The sequence below is a fragment of the Natator depressus genome, chromosome 7 (genome assembly GCF_965152275.1).
Source record: "Natator depressus isolate rNatDep1 chromosome 7, rNatDep2.hap1, whole genome shotgun sequence".
Taxonomy (NCBI): Eukaryota; Metazoa; Chordata; order Testudines; family Cheloniidae; genus Natator; species Natator depressus.
In genome coordinates this window covers 33,489,990-33,506,049 of record NC_134240.1, presented here as the reverse complement: position 1 = coordinate 33,506,049, position 16,060 = coordinate 33,489,990, and the positions used below count along the sequence as shown (strand labels likewise).

The 16,060-nt window shown below is 47.1% G+C and overlaps 1 protein-coding gene across 1 annotated transcript; it reads left to right on the top strand.

Annotated features, from left to right (window-relative positions):
- Positions 1 to 977: 977 nt before the first annotated feature.
- On the top strand, positions 978 to 13,305 carry HNRNPUL2 (heterogeneous nuclear ribonucleoprotein U like 2). The gene is made up of 14 exons (XM_074958096.1): positions 978 to 1,577; positions 4,274 to 4,409; positions 4,679 to 4,752; positions 5,346 to 5,485; positions 7,412 to 7,502; positions 7,671 to 7,783; positions 8,383 to 8,646; positions 8,880 to 9,002; positions 9,419 to 9,547; positions 9,711 to 9,879; positions 10,127 to 10,327; positions 11,722 to 11,798; positions 12,519 to 12,626; positions 13,123 to 13,305. The coding sequence occupies exons 1-14, from the start codon at positions 1,073 to 1,075 to the stop codon at positions 13,189 to 13,191; spliced, it is 2,199 nt and encodes a 732-aa protein (XP_074814197.1). The 5' UTR covers positions 978 to 1,072; the 3' UTR covers positions 13,192 to 13,305.
- Positions 13,306 to 16,060: the final 2,755 nt, after the last annotated feature.

Genomic DNA, 16,060 nt, shown 5'->3' with positions numbered 1-16,060 from the left:
GTGGGGAAGGGCACTGCCCCCCCATCTTTGGGGGCAGTTACCCTGGAGTGGGGGTAATTGCTCCTGTTATTTGGGGCAGATATCCTGGGGAGAGTGATTGCCTCTATATATATATATATATATATATATATATATATATATATATGGGACAGGTACATTAGGGTGGGGTAATTGCCCCCTTATACCTTGAGACAGGTCACGAGGGTGAAGTACGCTGGGGTCGGGGCGGGTTACTATCCTAGGGGGAGGCGGGGTAATTTCTCCCAGCTCTTTCCTCTCTCAGACTCAGGTACTAAGACACAAAATGGCGACTGTATCGGCTGAAGCAGGGTGCGGGGGATTTGAGAGCTCATCGGCCTCCACCCAATCAAAAGCAAGCCTTACAGTTGCTAGGCAGCTTAGAGACCGCGGCCCTTTGGGATTAGAGCGAACCAGCCAAACAAAAAATTCAGCAGCCTCCGGTACGGCTGGGCCCCAGAGGCCTCAAACACCCGCCTAAACCGATCGCCATGTACGTAGGCAGCGCAAGGGCAGCAAGGACTCAGTGGAAGGCTGCGCGTGCGCAGCTAGGTGGTCAGACTGAAGACACTGCATGAGATTTTTACGGTGGCTGAGGGAAAACAATTGGAGTCTGCGCCCAGCGTCAACGAGTGGGAAGGGGGCGCGTGCGCATGCGCCTTTTCGGGCCCAGGCGATGTGCGCATGTGCAGTTGCGTGGGTTGTGGGGAGAACGCGCGTGCGCCATGTCGGATTTCGGCGGCCGTTGGGGAGCCCCGCCTGCATATTGGTGAGCCAAGGGGCCCGTTGGAATCTGCGCCTGCGCGACGGCGTGGGCGGCCTCGAGCCCGCGCTTGCGCAGTGAGCAGCCGAAGCGACTCCTGGAGGCTGCGCGTGCGCCTTGATGGGACTGGCCTCCCGCGCTTGCGCGGTGGTCCGTCCGTGCGGTGGGCGCGCTTGCGCTGTAGTGTTGCGAGGCGGCGGTAGGGCTCGGCGCAGGCGCAGTAACGGCGCGGGCGGCCGAGGCGCTGGGTCGGTCGGAGTCTTTCGCTCGCTGCCTTGTCCCCCCCTTGCCATGGACGTGAAGCGTCTGAAGGTGACTGAGCTGCGGGCTGAGCTGGGTCGCCGTGGTCTCGACTCCCGTGGGCTGAAGGTGGAGCTTGCCCAGCGGCTACAGGAGGCCCTGGACGCCGAGATGCTGGCGGCCGGGCCCGACGAGGGCGGCGCTGCTGGGGCCTGCTCTGGGGTGGAGCCGGGGCCTGCGGGGGGCCCCGTCGGAGCCCATCCGCGTGGGGAGGGCGACGACGAGGAGGACGAGGACGAGGAGGAGGAAGAAGAGGAGGAGGAGGAGGACGAGGAGGCGCTGTTGGCTGACGAGGAGCCTACCCCAGCCTTGGGCGGGGAGGCCCAGCCTCAGCACGGGCCGCAGGAAGAAGCGGCCCAGGCCCAGGCGCAGTCCCAGCCCGAGGGGAGCGACGGGGGCGGCATGAATGGAGCTGAGCGGCCGCAGGAGGAGGGGCCCAGCGGGGACGAGGCGGCGGCGGCCGAGGCTGAGACCAAAGAGGGGGGCGAGGAGCCCGGTGAGGCCCCAGACGGGGTGGGGGGAACATCCACCGTAGGTGACTCCCGCCGATTCCTCCTCCCCACCATGGGGACCCCCTTAGGTCATGCGCACATCCGGTTATTCTCTACAACCCACCCGAGGGGAACCCCAAAGGTTCCTGCATCCCCCTTTCCCGGCACATCCGGGTCCTGTCCTATATCTTTCATGGAATTACCTTATCCCACACATCCGTTCCCTTTATCCTACACATCCAGGCCCCTTTCAACATCTCTCATGCAGATCTCTTACCCCCACCGGTTTCTCTTTATCCTGCGTATCTGGGACCATTCCCTTACCTCACTTATCCAGATACCCTACAGGTTACCCCACACATTCTGGTCCACTTCCCCCCCAGCTATTTACTCCTATTTCCCCAATTCTTTTCCTCCAGTATCACTGCAGCAGGTATTTGGAGGCGCAGACCAGAGGATTGGGAGCTTCTAGTTTCTGACATGTTAGATAAATGGGTGTCTGTAAATCTGTGACATAATATTTTAAATATCCCAAGTTCGTTTGTACAATTCCTGGTATATATGCAGAATCACAGGAAATCCATGGAACTTTACAATTTGGAAGGCACAAATTGCCCTGCCTCCTGAAAGGCGATTTCCAGGCTCAGTGATAACATCCCTGTATATAATTCACTATTGCACTTGTTCTGAACATCTCTTTGCATTGCCTTTTGGTTCAGCAATCTTATGTCTTGTGCGTGGGCTATAAAGCCCAGAAGGGGGTTACAGGGTGTAAAGGTAAAGCCCTATCGGCACCAATGTAGTGGCTTGACAGTTCTCTTTATTGGTGTCCTTTTGGGATAAAGTCCAGATCTGTTTTAAGTTGATAGTAGTTCCAGGTACCAGCCCTTGTCACTGACTGTTGCCAATTTTAGTGACGAGTGTTGGTACCTAAACACATTGTACCGTTTTTTTCTATCTCCCCATGAAATCTAAAGAAAAAAGTAGAGAAAGAGGGAGGGAAACTGACTGTAAACAAACCATTGTCAAAGGTCTATAGCAAACCACAATTTTGCTAAACCTTCCATTGTTGTTTGCAGGATAGTTGTAGGGGTGTTGGTCCCAGGATATTAGAGACACAAGGTGCAAGGTAATATCTTTTATTAGAGAGTTCTTCCGGTCTGTATAATCTCGAAAGCTTGTCTCATCAACAGAAGTTGATCTAATAAAAGATACGATCTTGCCCACCTTGTCTCGCTAATTTGTCTAAACTTAAGTTATAGTCATCTTTATTATTTCCCACAATAAAAGATGGGGGGTGTAGTTCAGTGCAAACTTTATATTTGAGAGACTTGCTAGGTTAATTACCAGTAGTTTGTCATTAATTGGTATGAACTTGTAAAATAGCAAATGCAAACAATAAGCGATAGAAAGTATTGATTAATAAAAAGCTCAGCCTCACTTTGGCATCTCCCCCACTTTACTGTTCCCTTATTTTGGTTTCCAAGTTGTTTGGAGGAGGGGGGAAGCCCATCTGACCATAACAACAAAAAATGAATTGGATTTTTTTTTCTGTGTTCTGGTTTGCTTAGATTTATATTACTATTAAAAGTACAGTTTCATTTTCTCTATAAAATATATACATGTGGCTACAAACAGAGACATTGATCTTTCAGACACACGTTTAGCTTTACTACCAGACCATCCTCTCCCACCCTGTTTCTTCCCTGTCTCCTCTTGAATTAGGGGGACTCAAAGATAAGCATATGCATAAATATTTGCAGGATCCAAGCCCGGGGGGGGGGGAGGCGGGGAGGCAGGCAATCTTAAAGCCCCAAAGTAGGAAAATATAAAAATGCAAAATTAAAAAATTAGAATACAGTTTAAAAACAACTCTTCTCATGGATTCTCCTGGCAAGACCAGACTGAAGAGGGTTGTTTCTCTGGTGGGAGCTTTACCTGCACTCTTTAGGGCATATCCATGTTCTCAGCTATTTGTAGGTGAAACATGGGATATTAATACTGATACTTACTGCTTATATGTCTCTTCATCCTCAGACAATTACAGATGTTATTAATTAACTAATGAACATTGAACCCCGGTTTTGGCATGTAAGTTAGGGAGAAATTGAATTCAGAATGTTTTGCTTATAAGAGCACTAGTTTTTCAATGCACATCTGTGTTACTGATTCAACTTCAAGTCTAGTCAGTTTTAAAACGTTAACAATAGTTTCTGGTACTAATCACACCCCTGAGTACATCTGTACATTTTTATGTTTTTATAAAATCCTGTTTCGTTTCTGAAATGTAGCAGTCTCCCAAGCTGCTGTGTGAAAGATGCACATGAGCAAAATGGGAAATAGCAAAACTGGCTCCAAACAAATTACTGTAAAATGCACAAATTAAACAAACTGAAATGCAGAATCTTCTGATTTTAGTGATCTTGGTTGTCACTTTACAATAGGCGAAAGTCAGGCAGAAGTGTAATTGTTAAGCTGATGGTGTCCCATTAGCAGGTTTTGGGTTTGTTAAGTTAAATGAAATGACCAAATTTTTTTTAATAGAATGGTCCATGAGACAGAAGAAGCACTTTATAGGTGTCATCTTATTGCCAGGAGAACATGTCAGGCAGGTGGGACCCACAAGGCTTTGGTGTTGCATTCTTTAGGTTTTGTGTCACTTTCAGTAAGACTTGCTGACTTTTTCTTCTGCCGCTTACAGCAGACGAAGAGGATGAAGATAAATCAAAGCCAACAGGCTCAGATGGAGAGCGGCGAGGGGTTAAGAGACAACGTGAAGAAAAAGAAGAACATGGCCGTGCTTATTATGAATTCCGAGAGGAGGCTTACAATAGCCGGTGAGGAGAAGGGACTCTTTGGTTGTGTTTTTACTGGCAATCCAAGTCACTTCCCAGGCAATGAATGAAACTAGATTTGATCAGCTAACTCTGGGGTTAGACAGACATTGCATGTGGATGAAGGGAAAAGGATAGAATTTGGTTTGGGACTGTAAGGCAGAATGTGTGTTCTTGTTTTATATTCTGCTGTTTTTCCTATTCTAAATTGTTCTTATTCCTGGATGTTCTGTGATATCTGATTGCTTGTTTGTTCTCTCACTCCTGCCTAGGTCTAAGTCTCCACCACCACCAGAAGAGGAACCAAGAGAGGAAGATGATGAAACTGTTGTGATCCTGGACACATGTATGTATGGGCCATGTGGCAGTTATTTGATGTATAGTAAATTTAAAGTTCAGAGATTTAATTATTGGGTATATAATTTGAGAAACCAAGCATCATAGCTAATGGGGTGTGTGTCAGTATAACAGAAGCCACTCTACTCCTTCAGCCACCATAGGGTTTACAGGAGATTCTGTAAGTGGAACTCTGTGCAGCTGGAACACTTCTAATTCTTTTTGATCTTTTGGGCAATATATGGGGGTACTTGGGTAAGTGCAGCATTAATGCAGTAGCACTAGAGCAGTGGTTTTCCACCTGTGGTCTGCAGACTCTTGGGGGGTCTAAAGCCTATGTCTAAGATTTCCAAAGGTTTCCGCACCACCATTCAGCATTTTTTAGGAGTCCACAAATGAAAAAAGGTTGAAAACCACTACACTAGAGCAACCTTTGGGCCTGCCATTAACGTTGGAACAGTGGAAAGGTAGAAAACTGCCTTCTAGCATGTCGGTTTCTCTCTGGATATGAGCCAGGCTATTACTGATGCTTGTGGGGTCTAATGCTTTTTGAGTAAATCTGAAAAAGGAACTTAGAGTAAATTAATTTCTTCTTTCTGACAGATACATCTGATCTCCACTTCAAAGCAAGCAAGGACCGCTATGGAGGACAACCTCTTTTCTCAGAGAAGTTCCCCTCCCTTTGGTCTGGGGCAAGGAGCACCCATGGAGTGACAAAGGGGAAAGTCTGTTTTGAGGCAAAGGTAGGGCACTTGCTAGATGGATGTGCTGAGTCTGTATGTTGGGAAGTGGCATGTGTGTTCTGTTGGTAACTGGCACTTTCAACACTGAATGAGATGTTGGGTCTGAGCTAGTCTAATTTAATCAGGAATGTAGTGTATTTAATTTAATGGATTGAAATTTAGAGCAGCGCATGAAAGACTCACTCCTGGCTTATTTTGTGTGTGTGTGTGTGTGAGAGAGAGAGAGAGAAAGAAAGAAAGAAAGAGAGAAAAACAAGGTCTGGATAAGGAGCTGTGGTGATGAGAAGATCTTGCAGAGAGTGTTGAGAGAGGCAATCTGTCGGAATTCACTCTTTGGCCTCTATGCAAACGTAGACCTACTTTTTGTGGCAGTTAGAGCCAAATTTCTGATTAAAATTATGTTATTGTACCCTTTTGCTGCTTTGAATATAGAGAAGGCATGCAAATTCTTAGGGGTTTTTTCCTGCTTGTGTTTTACCTTTGAAATATCAGGATTATCAAGTCTGGGCTCCCCTAGTTTGCTGGAGGGCATCCAGAGGGGAGAGGGTGATGGGACGCGGAGGGGTTTGGTTGTTTCTGTGAACCTTCTGTCCTTAATTGAAGGGTTATGGAGGGTTTAATCTTTAGCAAAGATTTCCTTTTTTCCAAGTGTTAATTATAAATCCCAATCATCCAGGTGTTCTCAAAGCAGAATTGTAATCCGTCTAGCTAAAACTCCCTTTACCTCTTTATTGCTCAGCTGTCAGTCTTTTATGATACTAACTCCACTATCTCTTCATTCACAGCAGCCTCTGTCTATCCTCATCTTAAATATCTAATGTATAAAAGCTTTTCTTAAACACCTTTCAGGCTGCTTTCATCCTGCCTGGAGAAAATGAAAAAAAGCACAAAGCTGTTCTTATTTCTGTGCGAGTTATATTAAATGCTGAGTTTTTGTGGGTGTATGTCACAACATACCTCTTTTTGTGGTGGAATTTCCCATATAAAGTAACTGTTTTATTTTGGGGGAAAAAATTCCCCACTGTTTCACCAATAGCTGCTCTGTCCTGGGTATTGGTGTGCCCATACACTGACAGGAATCCGTTTTGCATAGAATAGATTCTTCCTTACTCCTGTTCTTTTTGCAGATACAGACTAACACGGCTGCTACTCTGAAACCTGTCATTCTTCCTTAGGTTTACCCTTATCACTTCAGTCTCCCATTTGAGAGAATTTCTAGTTGGTGGATCTCCTCTCTGATGGGAGTAATCATGAGGATGCTGGTTGAGGCTCAGAATTTGGCAGTCTTGTTAAATGGATTTCAGAACATAAATCTATCCATCCCAATTCTGAGACAGGCTGCCAAAATCTCTCACTCAAAATTGCAACACAAGTTTCTATGTGGCGCAGGTTCCCAGTGCTGTCTTCCACTCCTGCTACTGTCTCTGATCTTGTGAGATAATGGGTGGATGGAGACTGTAGAGCCTTGTAAAGGGAAGCAAGTGAGTATAGTCCTACCAGTGCAGTCTCTCGTCCAAGCAATAGCCAAGGATTGGCTGGGGGAGCATACCTTGGTCAGGTCTCTCACTAGGCTCTGCACCAAAGGAATAGACTGTAGAAATATTGTTCTGAGCCTTGGGGGATCAACTTCTAAATGGCTGAGATGGTTTGGTGCTGCTGCTGTGTTGTGCCTGTTAGGGTATCTGACAAGAATGGCTGTCTGCTGGAAGCAGATGAGATCTGTATTTGAATAGGCTACAGGGGAAGTTGGGGAAATACCCCATTAAACTGTGGCTTTGGTACAGAGACCTGTGACCTGCGCATGCCTCCAGCTTGTGTAACTCCAGGTGTGACTAGCACCTGGAGGAGGATTATAGTCTTGCAGAGGCCTGACTCTAGCTTTGCACACAGTATGCTAAATGACTTCTTCTCTTTTAATTTCTCCAGGTGACACAGAATCTCCCAGTGAAGGAAGGCAGTACGGAGGTCCCGCTTCTTCGGGTTGGCTGGTCTGTGGATTTCTCTCGTTCCCAGCTAGGTAACTGAGCTCATTTTTCTGTTAGCTATGAGCTGGGGCAGGCTACAGAGCTGTTGAGCTGCTGCTGCAGCCCAGGCTGGGATTTTCTAAGAGCTGCAGTGGGCAGTTTGGCTCAATAGTGACACAGTTTGGGAAAACACACGTGTAATAGCTGCTGCTCTTTTCCAGGTGAGGATGAGTTTTCTTATGGCTATGATGGACGAGGGTTGAAGGCTGAAAATGGGCAGTTTGAAGAGTTTGGTCAGCCCTTTGGGGAGAATGATGTGATTAGTTGCTTTGCGGTAAGTGCTGTTGATAAGTGGTTCTCAACCAGGGGTCTGGGACCCACTGGGGCGGGCCCTGAGCAGGTTTCGGTCGGGGGGCGGCGCCAAGCAAGGCCAGCATTAGACTTGCTGGGACCCAGGGCAGAAAGCTGATGTCCCAGCACATGGGGCTGAAGTCCGGGTCCTGAGCCCTGCCACCCCGGGCTGAATCCAAAGCCTAAGCAATATAGCTTTGTGGGGGCCCCTGTGGCATGGGGCCTCAGGCAGTTGCCCTGCTTGTTACTCCCTAACACCAGCCCTGGCTTTTATATGCAGAAAATCAGTTGTTTTGGCACAGGTGGGCCGTGGAGATTTTATAGCATGTTTGGGGTGGGGGAGGCCCAAAAGAAAAAGGTTGAGAATCCCTGCTAGGTAAGGCCTGTGGTTGCCATCTCAGAGGGGCAGGAGGGGGGAAGACTTCTATCCTTGCATCCAAAATATGTGTGAAGTGGCTTTCCTCCTGTTCGTGCAGGAGCCTGCTGGGAGATGGATTTGGAGGAAAGACAATGGAGGGAGAAATAGTGACCACCCCTGAAAACTTGCTGGTCACAGGATTCTTGTGTTCTTTGTTGTCACAGAACTTTGAGAGTGAAGAAGTGGAGTTGTCCTTCTCGAAGAATGGGGAGGATCTGGGAGTGGCCTTCCGGATCAGTAAAGAATCTCTCACCGACAGAGCCCTCCTGCCACATGTGCTATGCAAAAACTGTGTGGTTGAATTGAACTTCGGTCAGAAGGAGGAGCCCTTCTTCCCAGTTCCTGAGGAATACGTATTCATCCACGCCATCCCGGTTGAGGACCGAGTGCGCACCCCTCTTCCACCCAAAACCACAGAGGAGTGTGAGGTAATGGGGTTTGTTCCAGACAGTCCTAGTTATTGCTTGTAAGGAGTCAGCATGGCTGTGAGTTAGTGGCTGTGTTGCATGGCATATTGGCCTGGTTTTAGAAAGGAAAACTTGATGTACCTATGGAAAGAGCCATTCCCTGCAAGGCATGGTGTTGATTGTTACTTTTTCTTCTCAGCTATTTAATCACTTCAGCTCTTCCTCCTATAACTTCTTTGTGGTGCTTCCTGCAGGTACTGCTGATGGTTGGACTGCCAGGGTCTGGGAAGACTCAGTGGGCACAGAAGTACACCCAGGAAAATCAAGAGAAACGATACATCATCTTGGGAACTGAGACTGTTCTCTACCAAATGAGGGTAAGCCCTTCCCTTGGGTAGAATGGTGTCACTTAGAGCCTTCGCTGGGCTGGCTGGACAATCCTAGAAAGTATAGTGGCTTTATATCCCATTGCCAATGTTCTGCTGTAGCATTGCAGAAGATTGCTTAGTGGAGTAGTAAGGGGAGGGGACTCCTCTGATAACAAAAAGGGGTGGGTTTTCCCCTCTTTTAAGGTCAGTCTGTACATGACTCCAGGCTAAAGAAGGCTACAGCTCCAGAGGGCAGAACTAGTGACCGAGCTGTGGGAATTGTGTTCTGGGTTATCTCTGTACCAGTAGCATGTGTCTGACACGTTTATACTGGCACCTGTGCTAGAGATGGGTGACCACAGGGCTGGTAGAACACTGTGTGTATCTGAAGAATCTTTTATTTATGTCCCTTTTTCTCTTGCCAGACAAAGGGCCTTGAGGATGAAGAGATGGATCCCAAGAGCCGAGACCTGTTAATCCAGCAAGCTGCCCAGTGCCTTAGCAAACTGGTCCAGATTGCTCCCAGGGCAAAGAGAAACTACATTCTTGATCAGGTATTGTTACTAAACCCCAGTGACTTCCTGACCTGAGCAACTTGACTTCAGGGCACACTGAGCGTACTCCTCAGCTCATGTCCCATTCTGATCGGAGGGGATTCAGACTGGGCTGAGTTAGTGGCAGATGAATTTCTGAAACCTGTTTCTTTTCCCCCCTCAGTGTAATGTGTATAACTCCGGCCAGCGACGGAAGCTGCTTGCCTTCAAGGGTTTCTCTCGCAAGGTGGTTGTGATTGTCCCCAATGAAGAAGACTGGAAGAAGAGGCTGGAGCTGAGGAAGGAGGTTGAGGGGGAGGATGTGCCTGAATCGGTGATGCTGGAAATGAAAGGTAGACAGGCTCAACCAAGCCTGTTGCATTGTGCTGCAGCATCTCTAACAATCTTTAAATAATTCGGAGAAACTAGCTAGTTCCAGACAGTCGTGGGCAGTGGCAGGAGCCCAGGTGCCCCTTTGGGGTGGTGGGGTAGGAAGTCTATTAACCTCCTGAATCTCTTCTCTGCTGGGAAGTAGGGTCTTGAGCCACTGAAAGCTGCCTTGATCTTGTGAACTCTCTTGCTGTTTCCATTTTAACGCAGCTAACTTCTCACTTCCGGAAAAGAGTGATTACTTAGATGAGGTGATGTATGAAGAGCTGGTGAAGGAGGAGGCCCAGCCACTGGTCACCAAATACAAGGAGGAGGCCAGAAAACTGCTCCCTCCATCTGAGAAACGGGCAAACCGTCGCAATAATCGCAACAAGCGCAACCGTCAGAACCGCAACCGTGGCCAGGGATATGGTGAGGCTCTGTAGGGGCTGGGCAGCACTGCCTCTCTGGTCTCTTTTGTGTCTAAAGGCTCCTTTTGCCATATTCTCTTGATGTCAAGGCAAACTGTAAGGATTCTACTCCCTAGGTTTTGAAGAAGGGACTTGGGTCACTCAGTGCAGGCTTCAGCAAGAGAACGGAACTTTCTCTCCACTCCAGCTTCTAGTTCTTTTCTCAAGCACCTCCCTTGCCCATTGCCCTCATGGTTTAACTTCCACTTCCTTATTCAGAGCCTAAATTGTTCTTGTGTTTTGTGCTAACTGATGACTATGAGGGCTGAGATTTTCAAAAGCATTTGCCTTTCAGTGAAACTTGGGCTCCCTCCATGTCCTTAATTCTTACCGTCATGGCAGAAGTAACCATCTTAAATCTGTATTATAGAGTGCTCTGTTCCCATAAGCTTTTGTTACCTTTACTGGTGTCAAAAAAATTTCCTTAATTTGCATGTGTCCTTTCTACCCCAAGACTTTGTTTCTAGTCTTAAATGTGCATTATTCTGCTGCAGCATCACAATGATGTAAGCCCTTGCTTATCTCAACTCCTCAGTCTCCTGCTTGGAGACAGCTTCTCCCTGCTGCCTTATTTATCTGAATTGAGTTTCTTCCCATTGCCCCCATCTCTCTCACCTTACCAGAACATCCAGCAGTTTCTCTCTCCCTCTGCCGACAATTCTAACTTGTTCAGTATCTCTGACAAACAACACTCAGTGTATGTTTTACTTCCTGTAGATTGTCAATATCTGTATGAATTAGTCCTAGTCGTACTATAGACTGCAGCAGAGCATTACTGGACATCTCTCCCTAGTGGGATGTTGTTCCATTAATGTTTATCCTCTGCTTATGGTGTGTTGACTGTCTCATGCTATGCTCTTCCTATCCAAACGCCATTCTTTCACTTGCTTGGGAGCTACGAGATTGGGATAAGTGGGGCTGCTGATGGATTTTTTTCTGTCCTGTAACTTTACTGGAGGGTGTAAAATCTGGTATGGTCAGTTATACAGGAATCTCTGCTAGTTTCTCCTGACAGAATTTTCGTTTCCTCTTAATCTGTGGTTTCATTTCTCTCCTTCTGGCTCTAGCTGTTTTAACAGAAAAGTTAAACCTAGTCTAGCCTTCTCTCTATAGAGTCTGGGTTTCTTCTGTACTGAATGTTTTTGCTGCTCTCACTCCCCAAATGGGAAACATGCAACCTGTAGGAAGTTACTGTGCTGACCTGTGATTAGAAAGTCTCTGACACCCTGTTTGTTGGCTTCTGCCATCAGGGGATTGCAAGTCATGGGGCAACTCAGGAACAGCTTGACTCTTGCTGATGTTTACGAGGTACTGCATCTGTAGCTTTGTCTGAGACCTTGCTTGTTTTCTTTCTAGTTGGTGGACAGCGCCGAGGTTATGACAATCGATCTTATGGACAGCAGCAGTACTGGGGGCAGCCTGGAAACAGAGGAGTGAGTGCAATAGTTCTGACTACTTCATACCAAATACAGGCAGGGGGTGTGGCGGCTGTTGTTGATTTTTCTCTACAGGAAAAGAGGGAGTTTTGGGGGTGATTCTTGCTTCCATTTCTTCTGAGGAGGAGATGATAATACCTAGTTCTAGTGTGGTGATTCTTCTCCATAGACCTCAGAGTACTTTACAAAGGAGGCCAGAAACACAGAGGGGAAAGTGACTTGCCCAGGGACTCCCAGCAGGCCAGTTGTAGAGCCAGGAATGGAACCCAGATGTCCTGAGTCTCAGTCCAGTGTTTTAACCTCTAGCCCACACTTCCTCCCATGAGAAGGAGACTTTAAAAAAATGTAACTTCTGTACTGATAAAGAGTCCTTCCTGGTAGCCTTTGGGATCCTTTGCACCATGCCTTACCCTGTGTATAAGATGTGGCTTAAAGGTATTGGCAGCCGTTGTGCTGCATCATGGTGGCTGCCTGAACCTAGGTGTTCTAGTCCTGGCTGCTACTGATTCCCCGTTTCCCCATCTCGGTAACGGGGATATGCACCTACCTCTGTATAAAATGCTTTGAGAGGTTTGGATAGAAGAGACAATAGAACTCAAAGAATTACTGGAGGCTGTGCGGTGCTGCCATGAGATGGGGTTCTGCTTCCCACAGGGACATATCTTCCTACAGGGCACATTGTTTGGTGTGCTTAGGTAACCACCTCTGTTTTCACAGGGTTACCGTAACTTCTATGACCGGTACAGAGGGGACTATGATCGATTCTACGGACGCGAGTATGACTACAACAGATACCGAGATTACTATAGGCAGTACAACCGGGAGGTGAGTGGCCACACACCACGAGGCAGTAATAACTATAGGAGGGGCTTCTCAACCTTTAGAGTAGATGTCTTGTGGACACCTCACTCCCACTTGCTGCTGCCATGGTCCACCTGTAGAAGTAGCATCCCTGTAGCAACTTTCCATGTGGAAGAGTGGTATTAAGAAAGTGTTTGGTTGTTTTTACCTGTTCTATTGAACACCGTTCCTGTTATTGCTTCTCTTATGTATTGGCAACAAGGACAGCTCTGTCTTGTTCCAATCGCTTTCAGAGCTCTCTGAGTTTTCGTTGCAATGAAGAGCCTGGTCACCTGTAGGAGCAGTGTGGAAGCAAGCAGGTTAAACCAGAGTAGCATGCTCACAGTTGAGAGCTGCTGTCTTAGGACATTTATGGAGGAGGACGGGGGCTGGGTGGAAGCTATAGATGTGTGGTTATAGGGGGAACATGGTCTTTCCAGTACAGTGCCCCGGATACAAACTGCTTCTGTTTTCCTTCCAGTGGCAGAACTACTACCAAGACAGAGACCGATACTACAGGAACTACTACGGATACCAAGGATATCGGTGAAATCCTAGCCGTCTTCACCCTTCAGCCAAGAAGCTGAATCTGCGGAGGTGTCTGCCACTTCCCAAAACACAACCAATGGAAACAGGGCTGTTGGGGGGAGAGCAGCGGCGGGGGGAGGGGTGGGAAGAGGAAAAAAACTGTAAATTTTTTTTTAAAAAAGTTTGTTGAAAAGAATATTGTCTTATTCTATAAAACATTTCAAACCTAGTTAGATATTTGTAATCAAAATGTTTGCGCAGAGAGTGCAGCACTTAGCGCTGCCTGGCCTGTACCCTGTGATTGGGCAGGAAAACCACATACCCTTTAACAACTTTCTAGAGCAGCTGGACTGGCAGCCGGGCAGGGAGGTGCAGGGGTTTGCAAGATGCGCTCGGTGATGGGAACTGAACATGTAAGAACCTGGAGGTACAGATGAGTGAGAATAGAGGGGCCAGCATCCCCTGGGGGGAGAGGGAGGGTTGGGAGGGCAGGCAATATTAATTGACCATTCACTTGCAAAACTAATTTCCTTCCAGATTATCATTTGCTGATCTAGCTTTGGGGTGATATGTGGGGCTCTGCCCACAGTGATTCTGGAGTCTAGTGCTCTTCAGTGACTGGTGGAGAAGGGACCGTTTCCACCTTGGAAAATCTGGCAGAGTTCCACGTTCCTGCTGTTGTCTCGTCTGGCAGTGCTGTGCTGGCTGGATGTAACGTATCCCTGGCCAAAGGCTGTGCTTTTTAGCCAAGCAGTTTGGTTTACCCCCCTGGCTATTAAATTTCCCTGAAAGCTTGTAAATGGAATCATGAGCTGTTTTTTGGCAGAAGGAAGCACAGGAATTTGGTATGCCAGTCCTTAAATTCTTGTTCTTCCCTGGCCAAAGCAGACTGTCTCGGTGAGACTCTGTTCTCTTCCCCTCTCCCTCCTGCCCCCCCTCCCCCCCCAGGCTAGCAGGCTTGGCCAGGTGCTGAATCATCATCTCTGTATAGTGTCTGTCCTCTTTAGTGGAAGAGAAGGAACATTTCTCAGGGTTTCTGCTGGATCTTTTCTTCATTAGAGCGTAACGTGTGTGTGTGTATATAGGCAACCCATGCAGTGTGTAACCTTCACCTGTGAGGAGATAGTGCTGAGAATAGCAACAATTTTATACCGTAAGAAGAGGGCACAGTTGGTAAAGTGCTCCTGTGGTTTTGATAAACTGGTAGAGCGTGTATATAGGAAACTAGGGAAGGCGATTGAGTGCAGTAGTGAACCAGCCTGAAGTGGGGGTGTGTGTGTGTGTGTGTGTGTGTGTGTGTCCTGCCCTCCCCATGGCTTGAAAACAAAAGGGTTTTGACTTTGACACACTATTTAGCTGTGAAGTCTAGTCCCACAAGAGGGGAGGTGGGTTCCTGAGGACACTGCGTGAAGGAGGATCCCTTCAGTGCTTACGGCGTGCTCCAGTATAAAATTTGGGTTGTCCTCAGTCTTCAGAATTTCTGTAAGATTGGGTGGGAGGAGGGGGCATAATTTCAGAAATTACTCCTTTCCCAGGCAAATAGTTATATGTGTTGGGGGGAGGAAGAGGGGCAGCTACTTCTGTGGGGTGTAGGGAGTGCATTCATGGCAGAAGTGGATGTGGCTGGCTTGTATCTTTTGTAAGAGGGTGGGGGGGAGGCTGATTTATTTTCCCATTATGAAACTTAGCATTGATCTTTAATTTTGTTTCATTCTCATCAGTTTGTCTCCTGCCCTGCAATTCTTCCCCCATCCTCCTTTCCCAGTGAGGACAGGATACCCTCTTAGGAAGTGAATTGTAAATATTCTTGGTTCTGGTCCTATAGCCTTGGATTTGGCTAGGGAGCTAATTATGTTCCTTTCCCTTCCCCAGCTTGAAGATTACCTTCTGCTCCCTGTGATTTGCTGTTTGAAATACAAACATTTTAATTTGTTTTAAAAATTGAATTTTTTTATTCTCTGCCTACCATTGCAAGCTGCCCTGTCTCCAATGCCCATTGTCACATCCCAGCCCAGACTAACCCCTCCATCCAGACCAGGACATGGTGAGACATGGCTCTGCCAGCACCAGAGAGCACAGGTAACAGGTCGCTGGGATCTCCCAGCCCTGTGCCACTTCCCAATGCAAGAACTAGTGAGAAGCAGAGTTCTACTGTCTCCAACTGCGGTGCCGCATGTGTGTATCTGAACGTGTGATTGTGTGACGACCGTTTTTATAACAAAGCAACTGGTATTTTAAATGATGCTTCGGGCCACTAGAAAATACTCTTGGGACAGGGGTAAAGGGGAGAAAGCAGGAGCCTGCAGTATCTGTGTGCTGGCAAGGGTGTTTGATGCTTTGGTATTTTTAAAAAGTTCCTTCTTGGGGTGTGCTTTCCAATTGGTGGGGCACAGGCAGCCTCCAGTGTGCAGATCCTCCACAGCTTCATTGAGTTTGGGGGACATGGAGTAACTGGCACTGGAGCCAGGAAAGCTTAAATCACTTCAGGAGGCGCTGTCATCGTTAACAGAATAACTTTTGAAGCTATAGTCCTTTTTAAATAAAACCTGTTTTTCTGGGGATGACTAGAACTGCCACATCCTTGTCCGTAAGACCAAGAGATCTTAGCAACTTCAGTAGATGTCTTTTTCTGCACATTTTTGTTAAAAAAAAAGAGGAAAAAAAAAAAAAGAAAAATTAAATGGTAAACAAGGAAATGCAGCCTGTTTTAGATCTGTTAGTGTTTCATGATTGTACGTCTTAGTTGCTGTAGATGGAAAGCTTGAGAGAACATGAAGGCTGTAAATGTTTTTACAAACTGTAAAACGTTTTGAAGTGGCCAGTAAAAGGGTTTTACCATTGAACATGTAACTGTGTGGTTGTTTACATCTGTAACTTTCCTTCAGATTCTG